Consider the following 22,984-nt stretch of genomic DNA (forward strand, 5'->3'; position numbering starts at 1 on the left):
CTCAAAAAATCAATTTTTTATGTGGTTTTGTGTTGTTGTTTATTTAGCTGAATTTGTTTGTTTTTTTTATATTGTTTTGTGTCGATTATATGTTTGAATGTTGTTTTATGTAGTTTTGTATTTAGAATTTTGTGTTGTTTAGTTTGTATACACTTTTATAGTTTCATTGATGTTTGAATATTGTTTTCTGTTGCTTTTATAGCGTTTGTGTTGTTTTGTATTGTTTCATGTTGCTTTTTATGTCATTTTCTGTTCTTTTTATGGAGGTTTTCTGTTATTTTGACTTGTTTCGTGCATCTCAAATCTATAATAATGTACATTTTCAGTGTTTTACTTCCGGTTTCACTCTTTTCGTCATGGTTTTGCTTCAGTTTATGTCCCGTAGTTTCTCTCTGCCTGTGATTTGTTTCATGTTTCCAGGTCTCGCTGACCAACACGCCGCTCCACTTGACCCCCGCTGACCTCTCAGCTAAACAGAGCTTAACCTGCTAACAGCTTGCTTAAAGCCCCATTAATTTATACACACACACACACACACACACGCACACAAAGATGTTTCTATGGCAACACGGCCAGCAGGAAAACATATTGGAAACAATAAAACAACTTTTAGAAAAAGGACGAGGATTAGAAACACTTCCTGTGTTCAAACTTCCTGTTTCCTGTCTCAGTTTCCAAGGATGTTAGCAGGGAAACACAGAGAAGCTGGACAGCACTGATAACACACACACACACACACACACACACACACACACACACACACACACACACACACACACACACACACACACACACACACACACACACACACACACACAAATATACTAAATCATTTTTTCCCCCTCCCCTCGGAGTCTTTTGTTCTTCTGCATTCTCACCACTAGTGGGTGCTCTGATGATATAAAATACTGAGTGCACAGGCGCTAATCTTAGGAGTGCTCTTAGGAGTGCCCCCCCCCCCCCCCTCCATTAAAACATGCATTGTGACATTTTTGGGGTCTCTAAAATATTGGAAAAATGCAGTTTTTCCTCGCATTTCTTTTGTGTTATGTGTTTGTTTTCAATTTTGTCATGATCATGTGTCAAATTAGGCTACTTTTCATTTATTGTTATTTGTGCATGAGGCATGCAGTTCTTGTTCTCGCCATTGAAGTGTGGGGGCGCTAGTCTTTAAAACGTCACTTAAAACCAGGCAGCCGCTCAATTTCAAACAGGGAAACCTTGTAAATGTTGTATTTAAGAGTATGTATGTAATAAAAATAAACCAGAGGACTCTGAGGAGCAGCAACGGGAAGCTGATCAAGGTCTGTGGCGTCTTCTGTCTCAAGGTAATGTCAAATAACTGTATTATTAATATTCAGCACCGTGTTTAATATAACGGTGCTGAGGACTGGATCTCTGGTAGTCTGGACCTTTTTTTTCCTTCTAATTCTGATGGTCATGCGTTTTTGCTGTAAATTATTGGTTTGTTGATGCGTGTTCACGTTTTTCGGAGGTTATTTTATGCATCGTGACGGACAAGTCCACACAGTGAAGGCTGAAGGTGGTGCATTCCCTCCCCACACCTCACTTCCTGGTTTGCAGACAGCCACACCCCCAAACAATTCATATCCACACCACACTCGATTTATTCCATTTATTTATAATTGATCTTTCTAGCCTTCCACTGTTTAAATGAAGGGCACACATTTTCACACTGAAAGACTATCGTTTTGCCACATTTCTGTCGTATTCATTATGTTTTTCTATTTTGAGTTACTCTTGCTGATGGGAGGAGTCGTCTGGCCGTGACAAAGCCAAGCAGTCGGCCCTACCATCTCTTGCCATAGCAGAGGGGGGGTTTCTTTTCGGTTCGGGTAGTTTCCCCATCATTAGTTTGTGTATTGTCGTTTGTTTCCCCCTTGTGTCTGAGTTGGTTTTACCCGGTCACTATATATACTCCCCAGTGGCTCATTTTGAAGGGTCAGTTTGTTGTGTGAGCATCTCAGTTTGGGAGCTATTTTGAGTTTGTTTTGTTGAACTTGTTTTGTTTCATTTGTACTTTGTATTTTCTTTGGGTAAATAAAACCCTTTTACAGAAAATCCTGTTTGCCTGGTTGCCGCACTACTTGGTCCCTGACAGGCAGTCCAATATGACTTCCAGACAAGACATCCGTGCAATGTCCAGAAAATATGGACTGAGAGTGATGAAACTCTCTTATCATAATCCATCTACTTGCGTATGTGTAAAATTAACTGTTTACTACGACCATGAATTTGCACGTGAAGCATCAGCATTTTAGAAAAGTTGCGTTCCCCCCCCCCCATTAACACAGAGCATTTTGTAAAACTTCTGCCTTGGAAGCCATTTTGAAAAAGCTGACCCCCGAAATGCAACAAAAGTTTTCTATTTTGAAAATGTGTTCATTTTCCAGATGGACGGCAATCTTTGCTAACGCGCAAGCTAAGCACGGGGACGGCGAGAGACATGAGCTTTGCAACTCGGAAGCCAACTGACACATCAGTAACTGTATCTAAGACACCTTTTTTTTAAATTCCGTTTAACACTCACGGGCTAAAGTAGTGACATCAGAGGACTTGTAACTCCAACTATTTTTTTCAAAGCTAACTCAGCGGGGTGTTGGATCTCCAGAGAGACGCCATTGTTTCTCGCATGCCGTCGTTTCTGCTCAAACACGGCGGAGAGTTTTGAAGAGTGTGAGAACATCTCTGAATTACACACCGACAGCAGGACTTTCAGAGTGATCTGATGATTATTTCCACTCTCTTCTGCCTGTCGCAGCGAGCGCTCGACTACATTAGCATGAATTATTAGTCTGTGTCGTCTGTAGCGCGCAAACGACCAGCTTCCCTACGGCTGTGGTCACATCGCAAACGTGCTCTACATCGTGAGGCGTGAAAAAGGACGTGTGTGTGTGTGTGTGTGTGTGTGTGTGTGTGTGTGTGTGTGTGTGTGTGTGTGTGTGTGTGTGTGTGTGTGTGTGTGTGTGTGTGTGTGTGTGTGTGTGTGTGTGTGTGTGTGTGTGTGTGTGTGTGTGTGTGTGCGCACAGCTCCCCTGGCCATTGCCATGGTAACCAATGGCAGGAGCTGATAATACACACTGCCTTCTCTCCTTCTGACGTTCACTTTATCTCGTCAAGTTTCGCACATCACTGAAATCTTGGAGAATCTGCAGCTCGCACGCAGAAAAGAACCGGGGGGGGGGGGGGGGGGGGGGGACTTGGCCACGGCCGCTCCTCATTCATGAGAACCTTTAATTCACGGTTTCCCCTTAAGAGAAAATATCACAATGAGTGGTGAAACTCAATGACAGTTACTGGAAAACAGTGCTTCCCTTCAGGTGGTTATTTAGCTCCAGCCTCTGGTACTGGAAGGCGTCTGCCGCTGATGCTAATCGACTCTGACCCTGAATGCTCTCGTGTCACCTCATGTAATAGAGTCAACTTCATATCTGGAGAACCGAAGAACAACTTTGGTATGGAAAGGGACTCCGCTGCCTCTGGTACTGGATGGTATTGCACTGCAGTTGTCTGTTATTGGGGGGGGGGGTGCTCCAGGGCGTTGCCCAATGGGGTAGGGTGAAGCGATAATTGGCTGTGCTACTAAAGGTTGCCTCTGGTATAGGAATATTAGTTCCCTTCTTTTATACTTGATATGAGCTGCTTTATCTGGTTGTAGTTTCTAATCCATTCTGACAGTAATTGCCAGTCCAGTTCCTGAGACTTGTGCTCATTTTGGTACTGAAAGCTAATTGCTTAGTCCTGGGCTTGGAGGTTAATTTGGTGTATTCTCTTATCACATACTAATATACTGCTTCTTGTATTGTGATTACAATCAATCTTCATGTTCACCCAAGAGCTGCTGGGCCAAGATTCTTAATGCTGCAGTTAAATCGAGACACGGACATAGAAATGTTCTTCATCTGCGCAACTTTGATCAGTTTATTTACTGTTTATGAGGATTTTGTTTTTACAGCTGTAACTTGTAGTCCATACATCACGGTAATTCTCATGCATTAACTACAGAATAGTGCTGTATTGCGTGTTGCTTCTGGTACTGTGAGCAGTTTTACTGGAGACTCCATCTACTTCTACACCCAAAGGCTTCCACTAGTGGAAGCCGTTGGGGGCTGATTTACTGATAATGAAGGATATTGTACTATCTCTGGTACTGAATTCCTTCAAACTGGATCTGTTGCGGGAAGTTATCTCTCATACTGAAAGTCACTGCAATGCCTCAGGAGTAAGAGCCTTTACCTATCTTGTCTGAAACTCTTATGTACTGAAGGAAAATGTATTGGCTCTGTTGTCTGTGGTGCTGGTAGCAGATAGACCCGAGTCTCTTTGGTATTTTCTTACTTTTTGAGTATGGCACTGGACACTGATTTGCATATTTAGTACTGGAAGCTACTTGAGTTACTGGGAAGCGTCTCTGGTAATGGAGCACACCCCTTTGATAGGAAAGGCTAATTTCCAATCTTCAGTAATAGAGGCTAATAAGTTCCATTCTAAAAGAGATAATTGTCTTGTCTCTGGTACAAGAAGCTAGTATGTTGTTTGTGGTAGAAGAGGCTCATGCTCTGTTTGCATTCATGGAGGCTCTTGTGCTGCTTCTGGTATTAGAGGATAACATGCTTAATCAGATAGAGGAGGGTAATTTGCTGTCTTGTATAGCAAACGCGAGTCTTGTTGTACTCGAAACCAGTCTTTTCAAAATCCTTGACTCAGTCTCAGCCCACTAAAGTCGTGTCTTTGTCTTTGTCTTAACTTGGTGTTGGACACCTCAAACGTTGGTGTTACCTTGGTCTTGAGATACTCTGGTCTTGTCTTGACTTGGCCTCTGCCTCTTAAAATCTTGGTCTTGTCTTAGTCTTGGGATGTTCTGGCTTTGGTCTTAACTCCGTCTGGGCCCTTTAAAGACTTGTGCCGTTTCTCAATATGCATGCTTGTCCATACTTGCGTTCTGGCATACATGTGAAAAGTCATCAGTCGGTGAACAAATACTGATCCAATTCAAAGTACGCATCTCGCAGCGTACCCATGAAATACCCAGATGTGTTCTCGCTCTGCCCACATTATCGAGGACTCATCAAGCCCACACTTGTGTCGACTTGGGAAGCCAAATAATCCATAATACATTTGGCAAGAAATGGTTATTGTATCTTACAAGATCAAACCCCCGAGAACATACTTGCAGGTACGTACTCGCCAAGTATTCAAATACATACGTTGAATCAAGAAAAGGCCTAAAGTCTTGGTCTTAAGATACTCTGGTCTTGGTCTTGACTCGGGTTAGGTACTAGGAACACAACACTAGTGGATACTTATTTGCTGCCTTTGGCACTGGAAGCTTTCTGGTTCCAGAAGTTCAGTGGATGCTAATTTTCCTTCCCTTGTACCGAACCCTTCCTCTTGTGGGGGCTGGGAACATCACATCACAGAGTAAGAACACGAAACCGAAGTGTTATCGAGGTGTTTACATTGACACTCGTGTTATTGGTGCTGTTTAATAATCACATTTGACAGAACGGACAAATATCAGACCTTCTTCTCGAATCAAACCTGAAGCTGTGAATCATCGCTTTTCTCGCAGATGTAAAATGGCAGCTGATGATCAGGTTTTTTTTTTTTTTTTCCATTCCCTTCCGAGTTAACACACCGAGCCGTCGCTAACGCGCAGCAGTTTAACCTCCAACCATCGGCGGCCGGGGCAACTCCGACTCAGCCGCCAGGCTCAGTGTGTTGCCATGGCAACCACATGATGTTCAAATGTGTCAGAGAAGAAGAAGTAGAACGAAAAGAAGAAGAAGATTCGCTTCCTCATTCCGGTGTGATTTTTTTTTTTTAAGGCAGATCATCTTCAGAAAGTCGGTCTGAGACGGCAGCCTACACACTGCGATTACATAACACACACACACACACACACACACACACACACACACACACACACACACACACACACACACACACACACACACACACACACACTGAGGGCCACCAGATGAAACAGAAACCGGAAACATGAAAATGAAAGAAGTGAAGAGATGAAAAGGAGAGGGGGAATTAAGGTGAAGATGGGGAGAAGGGGAGAAGGGAGGAAAAGAGGAGGAGAGAGGGAATATGCGAAGGACAAGAAGGGCAAAGGACCCAGGAGAGAAGGAAAGGAAAGGAGGAGTGAGGAAAGGAAATAAACAGGGGCATAAAAAGGAATGAAAAGATGAGAGGGGAGATGGAAGTTCAAAAGGAAAGTTTGATGATTAAGTAAAGAAACAAGAGAAGGGAAATGAGAGGAAAATCAAAAGTGAAGGAAAGCTAAAGGGATGAGGGAAGGAAATGAAGGATTGATGATAAACAAAATGGGGGGATGACAGAAAAAGTTGGAGAGGAAAAAGATGGAGGGATGTAAGGTGGATGTGAAGGAGGACAAAATAGGTGTGAGATAGAAAAGAATGGAGGGATGGAGAGAAGGTGAATGTGGGATGAAAGAAGGAAGAGATGGAAGGATGAGGAAGAAAAGAGGGATGAGAAATGGAAGCAAAGGAGGGATGAGTAGAGGAAGTGAAAGAAGTATGAAAGGATGACAAAGAGGAGGGATAGGAGGAGGAAGTGAATAAGCGATCAAAGAAGAAGTGAATGAGGGATGACAGGTGAAAGGGAAGGAAGGATGAAAGAAAGATAAGGAGGTGTGATTGGAGGAGGAAGTAAAGGACGGATTGAAGAGGAAGTGAATGAGGGATGACAGGAGGAAGGGAAGGAAGTATGGGAGAGGGAAGAGAAGGAAGGATGAGCGGAAGATAAGAAGGAAAGATGGGATGAGGAAATGAAGGAGGGATAACAGAAGGAAGTGATTGAGGAATGAAAAGAGGAAGTGAATGAGGGATGAGAGGAGGAAGGAAAGGAAGTATGGATGAGGAAGAGAAGGAAGGCTGACAGGAAGGATGAGAAGAAGATAAGAAGGATGGATGGGATGAGGAAATGAGGGAGGGATAACAGGGGAAGTGATGGGGAATGAGAAGAGGAAGTGAATGAGGGATGAGAGGAGGAAGGAAAGGAAGTATGGATGAGGAAGAGAAGGAAGGCTGACAGGAAGGATGAGAAGAAGATAAGAAGGATGGATGGGATGAGGAAATGAGGGAGGGATAACAGGGGAAGTGATGGGGGAATGAGAAGAGGAAGGGAAGGACGGGTCAAAAGGAGGAATGAGAGGAGGAAGTAAAGTGATGAGGAGGAAGCGAAGAAGGGATAAAAAGGAGGGATGAGAGGAGGGAGTGAATGAGGGCTAAAGGAAGGATGAGAGTAGGAAGTGAAGGAGGGATGAAAAAGGAGGAATGAGAGGAGGAAGTGAAGGAGGGAAAAAAGGTGTGGGATGAGAGGAAGTGAAGGGATGAGGATGAATTGAAGGAGGGATAAAAAGGAGGGATGAGAGGAGGAAGGGAGGGAGGAAAAAAGGAGGGATGAGAGGAAGAAGTTAAGGAGAGATAAAAAGCAGGGATGAGAGGAGGAAATTAAGGAGGAAGGACAGGTGGAAGTGAAGAAATGAGGAAGTGAAGCGGGGATAAAAGGGATGAAAGGTGGAATGAAGTGGGAAAGAAGAGATGAAGGGATGAGGACGAAGTGAAGGAGGGATGAGAGGAGAGAGGGAGAGGAGCGGCACCAGAGGACGACAAAAAAATTGCAGAAAAGGTAAAAGTGTGAAGGAAAATCTCGTCACGACTTTTAAAGTTACGGAGGAACACACACACACACACACACACACACACACACACACACACACACACACACACACACACACACACACACACACACACACACGGATGATCGCCCTGCAGAGAGACTCACCCAGAAGCTCAGCGACTCGTTTTCCATGATGATGAACTGAAGAGAAGAAGGATGGAGAGACCCGGAGGAGGAGGAGGAGGAGGAGAAAGAGGAAGAGGAGGAAGAAGAAGGGGCAACAGAAGAAGAAGAGGAAGAGGAGGAGGAAGGAGGAGAGGAGTGCATGGAGATGGGAAGAGAAGAAGAAGAGAGGGAGGGAGAGAGAGGGAGGGAGAGGCAGCAGGATGAGTGGAAGGCAGCTCGGCTCAGCCCACACACTGCTGAGCATCACACACACAGAGTGTGTGTGTGAGCGTGCACGTCCGCAGTGTGTGTGTGTGTGTGTGTGTGTGTGTGTTTAAGCGGGCGTGCATGTGTGATTGTGCGCGTTATCTCCCACTCTATTGCGTGGGTTAGAAAACACACCTCTCTCTCTCTCTCTCTCTCTCTCTCTCTCTCTCTCTCTCTCTCTCTCTCTCTCTCTCTCTCTCTCTCTCTCTCTCTTGCTCTCTCTCTCTCTCTCTCTCTATGAGTGAGTGAGTGAGGGGGGCGGGGGGGTGAGCGGCGTGGGCGTGGAGGAGCGGCCGCGTCACCATGGAAACGACGCAATCGCATTGCATGGAAAAAAGAGGAAGAAGAGTGAAGAGGAATTCATCATCTGAGCATCATCATCATCATCATCATCATCAAAATGCCAATCTTCAACACTCTTATAATTAACGAAATCATCATCATCATCCTCATCTTCATCATTATCCTCATTTCATCACTCTTCTAATCATCATCATCATCATCATCATCATCATCATCATCATCATCAAAATACTAATTTTCATCACTCTCATAATTAATGTAATCTTCATCATCGTCCTCATCTCCATCACTCTGATAATCATCATCAGCATCATCATCATCAGCAGCAGCAGCAGCATTATCATTAAAATGCCCCTCTTCATCATTCATTTGATTACCATCATCATCATCATCATCATCATCATCATCATCATCATCATCATCATCATCATCATCTTCTTCTTCTTCAACATCATCCTGATCTTCATCACTTTTATATTTCCATCCTCATTGTCATTCTCATCATTCTGGTAATTAACATCGTCGTCCTAATTTTCATCACTTTTATAATTACCATCATCATCACCACTGTTATTATCATTACCCTGCATTACCCTCATCACAATACTCATCTTCATCACTCTGATAATTAACGTAGTCTTCATAATCGTTATCAAAACCGGAGGAAGACGACCATGATGATGATGATGATGATGATGACGACTTGATCCCTGTCCTCTCCTACCTGTTGGTTGTCGTCAGTGATTCATGTTGGTACTTCCTGTCAGTGGATCCTTTTGGTAGTTCATGGTAGAGGTTCTAGTTAGTTCCTATATGGGGTCCTTACAATGGTTCTTGTCTGTACTTCCTGTCTGTACTTCCTGTCAATGGTTCCTGTCAGTATTTCCTGTCAATGGTTCCTGTCTGTACTTCCTGTCTGAACTTCTTGTCAATGGTTCCTGTCTGTACTTCCTGTCAGTACTTCCTGTCAATGGTTCCTGTCTGTACTTCCTGTCAATGGTTCCTGTCTGAACTTCCTGTCAATGGTTCCTGTCTGTACTTGTCAATGGTTCCTGTCTGAACTTCATGTCAATGGTTCCTGTCTGTACTTGTCAATGGTTCCTGTCTGTACTTCCTGTCAGTACTTCCTGTCAATGGTTCCTGTCAGTACTTCCTGTCAATGGTTCCTGTCAGTACTTCTTGTCAATGGTTCCTGTCAGTACTTCCTGTCAATGGTTCCTGTCAGTACTTCCTGTCTGAACTTCTTGTCAATGGTTCCTGTCTGTACTTCCTGTCAGTACTTCCTGTCAATGGTTCCTGTCTGAACTTCCTGTCAATGGTTCCTGTCTGTACTTCCTGTCAATGGTTCCTCTCTGAACTTCCTGTCAATGGTTCCTGTCTGAACTTCCTGTCAATGGTTCCTGTCTGTACTTGTCAATGGTTCCTGTCTGTACTTCCTGTCAGTACTTCCTGTCAATAGTTCCTGTCAGTACTTCCTGTCAATAGTTCCTGTCAGTACTTTCTTGTCAATGGTTCCTGTCAGTACTTCCTGTCAGTACCTTCTTGTCAATGGTTCCTGTCAGTACTTCCTGTAAATGGTTCCTGTCAGTACTTCCTGTCAGTGGTTCTGTCATAGCAGCTCGCTTTTCCTACATGCAGAGGCTCGGTGGCGCCCTCTGGTGGTTGCAAGCGGAACAACAGCAGCTTTGTAGAAACAATGTGACGCTGCTGATGGTTTCAGAACATTTCTAAACTTCACGTCACGTTTAAAAGAAACCGTCTTCACGTCCGATGAACACAGACGCTCCTCTTCCTCCGGCAGCAGGGCGACTGGCGACTGGAGTTGATTGGGGAGAATCAATGAAACACGGTTGCCGTAATCAGCGAACGGCTGGTTGAGGCCGATTGTTCTGTGGCGGAGGAAGCGAGTTCTGAATGAGCACCAGGAGAACAGATGGAGGCTGAACGTTCACAGATCCTCGGACATATGCTGGCAGAGAGTCGAGAAGCTTGTGCTGCTCTCAGTGAAGAATTACTGAGCCTGAACAGGCAAAGAAACAAAAAAAAATAACAAAGATGTTTTTTTTGTTTTTTATAAATGAGGTTAAAAGAGGATGAAGTGGCCATAAAGATCCAGGAAATCACTCCAGAGGCTCAAACACAACCACTGAGGATACAGAGGAGCACAGACGATGTAAAAAGAAACAGACAGAAAGAATAGTCACAAATAGACAGAAAATAAGAACATAGACTAACGTTGGACTGTGGCGCCCTCTGCTGGACATGACCAAAATGAACACTATTCTTCATCCAAATGTCTTTACATTTGGATGAAGTGTTCATTCTTACTTCAAATAAGAGTCGTCATGCAGTCAGAGATTAAAATCTTTCAATAGACTCATGAATACACAAGGTCAGACACGAGAAAGCACATTTTCTTCAGATCAAACCAAACTACAAACTAGAAAATGATGTTCTCAGTCATCACTAATACAGTATTTCAATTGCAAAATAAAGTAGTATATTAAAGTGTATTATGAGCTGATGCCCTTGTTTCCTGAAAGTAGACAAAAGACGTGCGCTGATTGTATTCTATTAATAAAGTAGATTTTCAATAAATCACATTTTGGGGTTATAATGGTGTGTTTTTCCAAACTATTTGGACAATGAAGTCACCCTAAAAGCTTTTAAAGTTTCATTAAGGATTAAAACACGTGAAAGAGCAGAAAATGACAAAATCTAAGACTGGAAAAAAAGTATCAAAAAAGCATAAAAAACAAAGAAATATGTTTTAAAAAAACAATAAACGGTAATTATTTTTTTTTTATTTAAACAAAAAAATTATTTATTAAAAAATGAAGCACAAAATTATATATTAAAAAAACTGAGGGCAGAAAAATTATATCAATGATAAGAAAGAAAGAAAAGGACAATAAACCAAGTGAAAACAGAAAACATGAATGTGAGGTTCAAACTAAGGTTTCAGTTTCAGAGGCGTTTCCACGGCAACCAGTTCACAGCAAGACCAAACTTAACTCGAGAAAAACAAACAGGCTTTAATCCAGTTGCAGCCAGAAAAACTTTATTTATTTTTTTTACAAAAAAAAAAAAGCATTTTTACATTGAAAATATTTCCCAGAAAGTACAGATGTTGGTGTAAAAGTACTCAGATTACAGTCCAATCGCCTTGGGTACTACGGCTCTTTGTGTCCCTTCAGCAGCAGGTCCATGTACGCCCCCGTCACCAAACTCTGCTGAGAGACGCCGAGCTGCTGCATCAGGTCCTCCGCCACCTACACACACACGTGTAAATATTAACACACACACACACGTAAATATTAACACACACACGTGAGTAAATCAGGTCGAATGCTCATGTTTACGTCCTGATAAACAGGTGAAACTCACCTGCTGCCCCTCCTCCACACTCTGCTCCGGACGCATCACAACCTGAACACACACACACATGATTTGACCTTTGTGTGCTCACAGCAGAACAGAAACTTGGCGTGTGTGTGTGTGTGTGTGTGTGTGTGTGTGTGTGTGTGTGTGTGTGTGTGTGTGTGTGTGTGTGTGTGTGTGTGTGTGTGTGTGTGTGTGTGTGTGTTCACCTCCAGCTCCATGTAGTGTCCCAGTCCCTCCACCGAGTCCAGGTGAACTCTGGTCTGACCAATCAGGAAGAGCCGTCGTTCCTTCTTCACCTCACCTTTGACCCCGAGAGCATCTGCCAGCACAGCCTGCACACACACACACACACACACACTTAGTGAGCTATTCACACCGTCACGTCATCAAGCGTGTGGTCAGAGCGCCACCTGGAGGCTCTGCGGGTCGTTGGTGGGACTGATGGAGTATCGGGACAGCTTCGGCCCGTCGGTATCCGGACGCTCGTAGAAGATCAGCTGCCCCGCCCCGTCCTGACGAACAAAAATAACTTCATGATAAACAATCATCATCATCATCATCAAAGCGACGAAGAGGAAGTGAAAATCCACACGGTACCATGAAGTCGCGCAGCTTCAGCCGCCCGCTGCTGCAGTGGAAGAAGGTGTCGTGCTGCCGGATGATGGAGCCCTCCGATTGGCTGAGCTGGGCCGCCTTCTGGGCGAACGCCGCCACGTCGCTCACTTTGGCTTTGATTTCTACGTTGGACGGCATGACGTTCCTGGGCGGGTTTCACGGCCTGGATCAGAGGGTGTCAAACATGAGGTCCGAGGGACAAAACCGGTTCAGTTAAACCACCAGTAAACTGGCACTGACGTCAATGTTATTAAACAATAACTTCACAGCCACGGCCGGTTTGTTTTGCGAGAACAAACATATGAACGTCATCTACAATAGTTTGTATTTAACGAACATGGAGCAGCTCGACCTCAGCACAGCTTCTTCCTACATTTCAGACATAAACTGTTAATAATGAACAACAAAGCTTTTACATTTTATTTGAAAATGTTAAACTTATTATCTTTGATGTTTATTTCCTTTTATTTAGATTCTTGTCGGATTTGTTTTTCTTAATTTCTTTCAGTTTTTAAGTTTCTTTACTTTAGTTTCATTTCTTTACTTTATTCTTTTTTCTTTAAGTAAAGAATATTCAAATCCAAGTAACTGGGTCACTTATCAAACTTTGTTACTGTTTTGCGTGAAAAACAAATGTCAATATGAGGCATTAAAATGTAAAAGTAAACACCTGAGAGACACCAGTCTCATAATTCCCAAAACTGCCTGTAGCTTCTATCCCAAAACAAAGATGGCGTCCCCGTTACTATTGCGAGCACACTTCACATAAAGCTCATTTCTATCGCTCATTGGACTAAATAATTGCAATCTGGATAATTATCAGAGTATTTCAGCGATCAGTGAAAACCCCAGGACCGCTGCATGTGTTGTAAACACAACTTCCTCCACGACTAACCTCAAAAAGCTCGTTTAAATACAGAGGCTCAAACTGAGGCTAGCGAACCGCAGCCGATTACCCTTCGCACACAGCGAGTAAGAACAGGACTAGAAATGAAGGTATAAATAGGCAAAGAGATGCATTTCTGACCTGATTTCGTGTTGAAGCTGTTGTTTCAGGCTTAATTTTACCGCGAAAGTTTGTTTCCGGGGCGGAGCGGCGGACGGAAATAGACTTCCGGCTCCCGGCGCGTATTTCCGGTTACTCTCTCGGCTCTGTTCGTGCATCTCCGGCTTGTTGTCTTCGTGTGTTTCCGCCTTACGTCGAACCAGCCGGGGATACACGAAGGGAGCCGAGTGAAGGGCAGGAGAATGAGAAGCGGTTATTTTAAATATCTTAAACCGTAAACTTTCCTTGTGAATCAAACTAGCTATTAATTAATAATTGCCACCTGGAAAGGGACTAATTACTTAACTAGTCTCAATTGAAATAATTTAATTAAGTTTGTAGATATGTATTTACAAAAATATAAGCGAATAATTAAATACCATAGAAGGTGTGGGATCCATGCACTGTTACATAGAGTACATCAAAACATATGGTACATACCATCTCTGACCACTAGATGTCAGTGTATGACATAACAGAATGCTGCAACAGTACCATTAAAAAAAACATCTACAAGGTCAAATATGTATTTTGTGGTATTGTATTTCCATCTTTGCAGGGACCAAATACTGGGAACCAAAAATATTCATGGGATCCACAATTTACATGTATTTGATTAAGATGTGGTTCCAGGTTGTGAGTCTCCAGTTGGAGTTGGAGTCAAGATTTGTCAACTCAGATTTCATGGATAGGACGGGAACAGTGATATATGATGTCACCATGTAGATAAAAATGAATGTCCTTAATGGGGAAATCAATATGTTATAAGACTCAGACATGTTTTAGGCTCAGACTAGGGGTTAGGGTTGAATGTGAGGGTCAGGCAGGTGGTGATTAGGGCTGAATTTATAGGGTCATGGATTCGGGTTGTGAGGTTTGCCCTGGTGCTCGCCCTTCACCCCAGAGGTAGGGATCGGGGGCTGGGAATGCATTACGTCAATGGAAAGGTCCCACAAATATAGTCCAACAGGTCTGTGTGCGAGTGTGTGTGCTGCCTGGCATTACTGGACAACTGACAGCATCATGGTACAGAGAGAGAGAGAGAGAGAGAGAGAGATAGAGAGAGGGGGGGGGGGTAATGAGGAAAGAAGAAGCCTGATCAAAGCAGAACAGCCGAGTCATGATGAACAGATTGGACCGTGTCTGGTTCTGGGTTAATACCTGATACTGGTTTACTCAGTAGGACCAGGTTTCTCTCGGACGAGGGCTGATTCTGCGTCCATCCAGACGGCCTCCCTCTCTCATTCAGTTCAGACTCAGTGGATCCAGGCTTCTCTGTCACAAAAGCGGGACTCAGGAGAACCAGTTGGACTTCAGGCGTCCGTGGACCAGGAGGAATTTTGTGGATCCAGGCGGGACTCATTGAAGCCAGGTTTCACTTTGATTCAGGTGGACTCTATTGTCTTCTACTCTATTGTGGATCAAAGAAGGAGTTCCTGGAACCATGGTCTTTCTGACCCAGGTTGGAGTTTTGAATCCCTGTGGACTCTTTGGTGGAGTTGGAATGAATCTACATGAGTGTCTGTGGAATCAAGTGTATCTGTGATTTAGGTGGAATTCTATGTGGATCCAGTTTATTGCTTGATTCAGTAAGATCCTGGTTGACTCGGTGGTCCTGATTGACTCACGATCCAAGGGGACTTGTAAGCCCAGGGGAGACCATCTACTCTCTGGGGACACTTTTGGATTACGTGGCTCTTGATGAACTTTGTAAACACATTTAAACTCTACGGATCGTGGTAAACTCTTTGACCCAGGTAGAGTCTGTGTATCCAGGTGAACTTTGCAGTTGGGCTCTATGGTGCAGGAAGACTGTATACAGTGGATTGAGGTGAACTTTGTTGATCCAGGTGGACTCTAAGGTCTGGGAAGACTCTGTGGTCCAAGCAAACTTTCTGGTGTCGGTGGAATCTGTAGATCCAGGTGGACTCTGGTGAACTCTGTGAAACCAGATGGACTCTGTGGATCCAGTTGGACCCTCATCATGACCGTGACGTACTCCAACAAAGTGGCGAACGCCACCTTCTTCAGTTTCCACCGGCTGCTGCTGCGCTGGAAAGGAAGCATCTACAAGCTTCTGTACCGAGAGTTCATCCTGTTTGTGGTGCTCTACACCGTCCTCAGTGTGGTCTACAGGTGTGTGTCTCACACTCAAACACAATAGTCTTGGCCATTTTGTGGGCTATTATCCATATGTAGTTAGTTTATTGTTCATTCTTTATTTTTACAGTTCCTTAAATATAAGACAATATGAGATAAGTTCAGACATTATTAATTAAATACAGTTAGGACAGTTGCCCACAAGAGAATAGACTATGTGTGTATAAATAGCTAAAAGAACTGGAGCCGCGAGCATCAATGGAACAGAAAGATGAGAGAAAACGTTTATTTCTTTGTTTGTCTTTCAGATTCGTCCTCACAGAATACCAGAAGAGATTGTTTGAGAAACTCTCCATGTACTGCGACAAATACGCCGAGCAGATCCCCGTCACCTTTGTACTCGGTACCTTTGCCTTGTCTTGTATTCACGGTTATAGCAAACACAGTGGTTTTATTCTTAAAAAATCTCGGTATGTTCTGGACTCTCACAATAACATGTGGATTTTGACATAAACGTCTTGAAACAGAGATTTTTAGTTATTTTATTGATATTTCTTGAAGTTTCCCTCTCAAAACATCCCTCTTAATACTTAATACCTTGCAGGTCAGACGCTCGACTCAAAGGATCGAATGACTCAGGCGAGTTGCGTTGTTATTAATAATCGCAGGTGGTGTGAAGCTAATATTAGTCCTGTGAATATAGGGAGTAGCTCGGATCTGGTAGAAGAGAAAACGCTTCTGCCTGCTTCAGCAGAGTGACGGACAGATGTGTGGAGGCGGGGTCGAGGTCCACTTCCCTCATTAACTTGCTGCTAATGGAAACGGATCATTAAAGAGCGCAGGAAGCTAAAAGCTGGATGAGTGTTTGCGTGGTTAATGTGTAGCCGTGACCAGACTGCATCAATGTGCTCCCGGAGAGTTTAACCCACCCCTTGAAGTAGTTTTCCTGTTTAAAAGTGCGTTTGTGTTTTGAGGGTTTTACGTGACTCTTGTGGTGAACCGATGGTGGAACCAGTTTGTGAACTTGCCCTGGCCGGATCGACTCATGTTCCAGATCTCCAGGTACTTTCACGCTCCCGTATCCACTCTATAGGAAGTATAACGAACTGTGAGCTTGAATCTTTTTCGCACCTTTATAAAAGTCTACAGGAATAGAATGAAGAATTTGAGACTCACCGCCCTCTGAAGGCGGCGACAGGAAGTTCACGTCTTCACATTTCCCTCTGTCGTCTCCTGCAGCTACGTTCAGGGTAAAGACGAACACGGCCGGCTGCTGCGTCGGACGCTGGTGCGTTACGTGAATCTGACCTCGCTCCTCATCTTCCGCTCCGTCAGCACCGCCGTCTGCAAACGCTTCCCCACCATGGACCACGTGGTGGAGGCAGGTAAGAGAGCCAGTGTGGTGGCTTTGTTTTCATGAACATTCGCAGTTCCGCTGCCGTTCGACTCCCGATCCTCATGAGCCTTGCCGAGCAGGACTGGAGGCTGTGGGACGCCACTTGAATGCGGCGCCGTACCGTCGTAAGGTTTCGGTTGATTTGCGTCTCCGCTTGGCAGGATTCATGACCCCCGAGGAGCGGAAGGTCTTCGAGAACATCCGATCTCCTCACCTGAAGTATTGGATCCCCGTTGTCTGGTTCTCCAACCTGGCGTCCAAAGCTCGACAGGAGGGACGGATCCAGGACGCCATCGACCTGCAGAGTATCCTCAATGTAAAGTGTTCATGTTCAGGAGTGTGTGAGGAGGAATAGTCATGGTTCAAGGCCACAAATCGGAAATTAGCAGGAAAGTGAAGTTTATCGTGTTTCTCTACAGTTTGTTTTTTGAATAACAGTCTCTGTTTAGAGGACTCCTATATATGTAAGAGGGAATAAGATCCTAATGTGGCGTCTGGAGCCAGAAAGTCAACCAGTATTACAGTGTTGTAGAGGTGGAAAAGGCTCCGTCTGTATCAGTTAATGACAGATTTGGAGTTCCACAGGGCTCTATTCTTGATCCTTTTTTTCTTTTTATATCAACTGAGCGTTTGCACAAATGAGTCCTAACCTGACTGACTGTGAACTGGATAAAATATTATAACTGTAATTTAAAACTAAAAGAACCTAATTTGAATGTTATTAAATGGCCACTTTTCATGTTTTCACTATGATATATTGAGAAAGCTGGGCAGACTCGGCTTATGTCGTTTTTCAGTGCAGATTTAATTTCTCAGTAGATGAAAATGAACATTTGCAGGCACTTTCCATCATTTACAACTCACACTAGTCCTTCACAGATCCCTGGATACTCTCTGTACTACATTACACACTGTGTAAATAAGTATTCATGGTGAACACTGACAATTTTCCTGTATCTATCTTTTCCGAGAAATAAATAAATGTTAATGAATCTTCGAGTGCTCCCAGTGTAATCAAGACTTATTGGTTGGAGATTAAAAAGAAAAAAAAAATGTTTTAAGCTCTCATAACTGCAGCTCATTTCTCAGATCCACTTTAATGTCCGTAATGTGACACCACTTTACCCACTGAGAGGTTTTTATTTTTTTATTTTCCAATGAATCACAGTTTTGATGAGGGACTGTTTGCCGTCTGTGTGCAGGAGATGAACCTGTTCAGGACCTGGTGTGCGACTCTTTTTGGTTACGACTGGGTGGGCATCCCGCTGGTCTACACTCAGGTTAGCGCCCCCCCCTCGGGGCACATCTGTCTCTGTTAGCATGTTTCGGTCGGATGCAGCTGGTGATAATCACATCAGTGAGCATCACAGTAACTGGATTAGAACTCCCACACAGGCAGGGACACTGAGGAACGCTCCTCACAAACCCCTCCCCTCCCTTTCCGTCCAGGTTGTGACTCTGGCCGTCTACACCTTTTTCTTCGCCTGTCTGATTGGCCGGCAGTTCCTCGACCCCGCCCAGGGTTACCAGGGTCATGACCTTGACCTGTACGTCCCCATCTTCACCCTGCTGCAGTTCTTCTTCTACGCCGGCTGGCTGAAGGTCCCATCACGTCTCCTTCTGGAGAAACCTGTATTCAACAATCACGTCAAATAACAGGCAGTGTCTGTGAGGCTGAGAGAGAAGCAACCAAATCGGCTGCTGACTCTGGTTGCTACGGTGATTCCAGAGAGAATTCACTGGATTTAGATTGGGCTCCTGTGCCATCTCAGTTCAGTTATAAAATTAATTTTAGATTTGATTTGAGACATGTTTCAAACTTGGGTTTATACCGCATTTCAGATGGCTGGAAATCAGTTATGAGCTTATTTCTGGTTATCGTTCACAAGTGACTCACATCCAATCTGTTTTTTGTGACTGTGTGAACGTTGCAATTCATATTTTTGCACACCAGACCTGGATAATATCTGATACCGAATCAGATTTCTATCTGAAGTCTTTAAATGCGACTGCTGTCTCAACGGTCCCGTCGAATGTATACGACTTCCGCGCCATTGGCGTGAGACTGATGTCACGACTCTGCGATGGAAGAAGTGACAAGGCGAAAATATGAGGGGAAAAAATGGAAGAAACAGACATGGTAGACACAGGTGACGAAATAATGTTTGGAAAAATTGCAATGCTTTGTATCAGTGAGTCTTCATGCAACCTGATGGAGGTCGCATTTAAAATGTAAAGAAATCGGAATTGAGCATCAAGGACGGAAAATGCGGACGTGGCAGTTTAAATGATAGTTATATATGGATTTTACATTTTAATCGTGCTTTTTGGCATTTCACCGTGTTGCGTTGTCAGGTGGCAGAACAACTCATCAACCCGTTCGGAGAAGACGACGATGACTTCGAGGCGAACTGGATCATCGACAGAAACCTGCAGGTCTGCACAGCCAGAGAGCCGCGAAAATGCTGAGTTCATGTCTGGTTTTTTGTTTTTTTTTCCAGCAGTACAAATGGGTTTTTACAGGTTCTGCCTGTCTGCAGGTGTCTCTGCTGGCGGTGGACGAGATGCACATGAACCTGCCTCACATGACAAAAGACATGTACTGGAACGACTGCGACGCTCGGCCCCCGTACACGCTCGCCGCCGCCGATTACTGCATCCCGTCGTTCCTGGGCTCCACCACCGACATGGGGTCAATTTCCCTTTCTGTTTTTAATCATACAGCCGAGATCATTTAGGGGTGAAATGGCCATTTTTCTGCTCAAACTCATTACAATTACATTACTTTCACCTAAATTTGCACATAGGAGCTGGCGGCTGCTATAATGCAGCAACATTCCTTTAGATGGCGCTCCTGGTCCATTATTTTGTACGTTATTTTCTCCGAACATTTTCCCTAAAAGAAGATTATAAATGAAAAACGTCTCTTTCAGACTCTCAGACATCCTGCAGTTCGATGAGAGCGACGTCAATGAGAGTCGACCACAACAACTCGACGCAGTTTTGACTCGACGACAAGAGTCGGTACGTGTTTTTAACTGAATCTGATTTATTTTGTCGTCTTAAACTGAGCCGGGCCACTTGATAAAGACTGACACTTCACCACACGTCAGATCATACTCTGAGGAAGAATGCGGAAGCAATTGAAACATGCCAGCAAGGTAAAACTATCCTTTACTACTTTGTTCAATTCAATTCAAAATACTTAATTTATCCCCAAGGGGTAATTTAAAACCGCCCACGCTGAGTAGTCAGTTGTTGGTGAAAAAGAAACTACAAGATTTTTTTTTTTTAATCAATGGTAATAATTGAGATGAAAAACAGAAAATATAAACCTGACATTTTTCGATTTCTAAGAGAAATATGTCAGAAAAATTCGCTAAAAATATCCTAGATAGACTGAATTAGTACCCTTACTGGGATGTAGGAGATGTGTGGATGTAGAAATGTTTTGTTTTAATATGTGAACACATAAATCTGATTCACAATCAATTCACACTTGAATTATAGCTTCTGGTTTGTAGTGTTTTGTGAAATATTAACACTTCATTGTTAAATTCTTTGATCTCAGAATGATTGTTACTTTTGTTGAAGGTATATTGAAGAGCTGCCCTCTTTGCACGTCTCACATGTCCCAATGTTAGCTTTAGCACCCGCTACTTTCTTTCCCTGTTGTATTTACTGAGTTCATTATTAGCATTAGCTTCTGCTCGTCAAGCTCACTGTTAGCATTAGTGCTAACCAAAACTGTTGTTTTAACAGTTACTATCACACGAAATTGATTTTACGTCAGGAGGAGTGTTTCATTTATCTAAGTAACTAGTTGCTTTTTGATTTACACTCGCTATTGGCATTTCTCTCACATGGCGCTAAAGTCGTTTGGTTGATGTGCGCGTGCTTTTGCCGTTTCCAGGTTTTGGGTCGAGTCCGCCGGCTGCTCAGCGTCCAGGAGCCTCCTGAACTCCGACCGCCTCGACACGTCTTGAAGCGTCACAGCAGCGACGCCACCGGCAGCTTCTTCCCAGACTTCAAGTTTCGGTGTGATTTAGGAGAACGAGTGAAAGAAGACAGGTTTGAATGACGACAACCAAAGGTGAGCCCCTGTGACTGAAATCTGTCCAGGGTTAACGCGGGTCCGGATGACGTGGCTCCGCCCTCCTCCCTGGCTGTGCCGCCGCCGCCCCCCAAGGACACCCTATGCACCCTGAAGGAGGTTAGCAGTAACCCGCCCTCACCTATCAGCTCGCCCTCCCCGGTGTTCCCGCGGTTTGTCGTCAGCCCACCGCTAACTGGAGACGCCTGCCACAACACGGACTCTACCGAGAAATATCTCAACGGTGTGGATCGGGCGTGCGCCCCCACGCCACCCGAGGAGGCCCCAGACCTGGAAACACCAAGGTGACCCTCTAACTACCAAGACCCTCCAAGTTACACCTCATATCAATCCGGCTGCGTCCACCATTAAACTATTTCAGCTAAACAGAGGAAACAAAAATATCTGGGGTGTTTAACAGTCCTGCGGTTTTTTATTTCTAATTAGCAGACTTTGCCTCTTTCTATCGAGTTCGCTAATAGCATAAGCATTATCTAAAACACCTTGTTCAACGGTGCTACTGTTTCACTGAAATCTAGATAGCATTACCAAGAGCTAAAACGTCTTCTAATGAACCTATTGTTAGCATGAGCTAAAGCTGCTCTCGCTCTTGCCGTTGTTTCCAGCAAAGATTAGCTCTGTTACCGTTTCATCGAACCTTTTTCCCTGAGGAAAAATTTTTCATTAATCCTAGAATAACTCAAATAACCGAGAACGCCTTTTCATGTAACCGTGTCGTTTTTTTGCCGATCGTCCACACAGCACGGTGTTTTAGGAGCCTGAAATCAAATCATTGATCAAGTATTGTGAAAACAAATAAATTGTTTTAATGCACATGTCTTATAAAGTCTCACGGTATCCAGAATTGACCAAAAAATTATTAATCGTCTTCCTATTTCCAGGGCCGGGTCTTCGGTTTGTTGTTCTCCAACTCAGCTGGGGCCCAAAGAGTTTCGGTGGACGACCCTCACCAGCCAGTGTCGCCCGCCGCCTCGACCACGGGGGCGTCAGTTCTCCCTGCAGTTCTCCAGGCAGACGTCCAAGGCGTCGGTCCGCAGCCTGCCCAGTCCGAAGGGCCTGGGGCGGAGGAGGCGGGGCCTGGCTCGCTTCCAGTCCCGCCGGTCGCCGGGGCTCCCCGCCGACACCCTGCAGCTCCCCGAACCGGACTACGACCACGACTTCCAGGGATTGAGCGACGACGTGGAGAAGGCGGAAACCGACGGCAGCGGGGAAATCCAAAACAATAATGTTCAGTCGCAGAATTCGGAAAAAAAGTGAGACGGCGGTGAAATGGTCTGGCGAACGCGGAGAAACCATCAATACGACCCAATAGGAGGCAGCGGCTTCTTCATAACGTCAACTCAAAGTGACTTTGAACAAAAAAAGAAGTTTGAAAAGCTGCACTTGCAAACATCTGAACGCGTATATCGAAAAAACTGATTTTTATTTCTATTGTTTTTTTTACTGGACACAAGAAATAACTTGCAACCTTCATTTCAAGTTAGTCATTCGACACATGGACTGGTAAAAGAATGAAATCAACTCTTTTAGAGAAGATTTGGGGCATGTTTGGTGATATTGATAGCGTCTTCCTGAACGCCAACTAGTGGTCATTTGTAGAAGTGCAACACTCAGCCTCAGGTTTTAAAATTGAGTTTCAGAACAAAGTCTTAGTTTTTTTGGTGATTACTGATTGTTTTTAAGTATTTAATGTAAATGATGGCAAAAATCCTCCAAGACTTCTTATTTTAATAAAAATGTTGGCCGACGTGGTTTTGTTTTAGTTTTTTATGGTTTATTGGTTCGTTTGACCTTGATGTGAGAAAAACTTCAATAAAGTATCATTTAGAGACTGATGAAGATTTCCAATTAATTGATAATTGCAATGATGGGAGGATGTCTTGCTGGCCAATGTCATCACACAGAGAACATTTGCCAGCTA

At 44.0% G+C, this 22,984-nt stretch overlaps 2 protein-coding genes across 2 annotated transcripts; one reads left to right on the forward strand and one right to left on the reverse strand.

Moving 5' to 3' along the window:
* Positions 1-11,453: 11,453 nt before the first annotated feature.
* Positions 11,454-13,494, reverse strand: LOC308146414 (uncharacterized protein). The gene is made up of 6 exons (XM_080518209.1): positions 13,436-13,494; positions 12,391-12,571; positions 12,204-12,305; positions 12,000-12,125; positions 11,797-11,838; positions 11,454-11,681 (listed from the first exon to the last, which is right to left on the reverse strand). Exons 2-6 carry the CDS (start codon positions 12,544-12,546, stop codon positions 11,583-11,585), a joined length of 525 nt encoding a protein of 174 aa, XP_080374335.1. The 5' UTR covers positions 12,547-12,571; positions 13,436-13,494; the 3' UTR covers positions 11,454-11,582.
* A 1,014-nt stretch (positions 13,495-14,508) lies between these two features.
* On the forward strand, positions 14,509-22,806 carry LOC308146404 (bestrophin-3-like). The gene is made up of 13 exons (XM_080518197.1): positions 14,509-15,589; positions 15,862-15,956; positions 16,528-16,615; positions 16,793-16,938; positions 17,111-17,265; positions 18,152-18,229; positions 18,399-18,551; positions 19,305-19,385; positions 19,490-19,641; positions 19,883-19,973; positions 20,863-20,987; positions 21,072-21,347; positions 21,945-22,806. The coding sequence occupies exons 1-13, from the start codon at positions 15,438-15,440 to the stop codon at positions 22,318-22,320; spliced, it is 1,968 nt and encodes a 655-aa protein (XP_080374323.1). The 5' UTR covers positions 14,509-15,437; the 3' UTR covers positions 22,321-22,806.
* The last annotated feature ends 178 nt before the right edge of the window (positions 22,807-22,984 follow it).

Source organism: Blennius ocellaris (genome assembly GCF_963422515.1).
Source record: "Blennius ocellaris genome assembly, chromosome: 22".
Lineage (NCBI taxonomy): Eukaryota > Metazoa > Chordata > Actinopteri > Blenniiformes > Blenniidae > Blennius > Blennius ocellaris.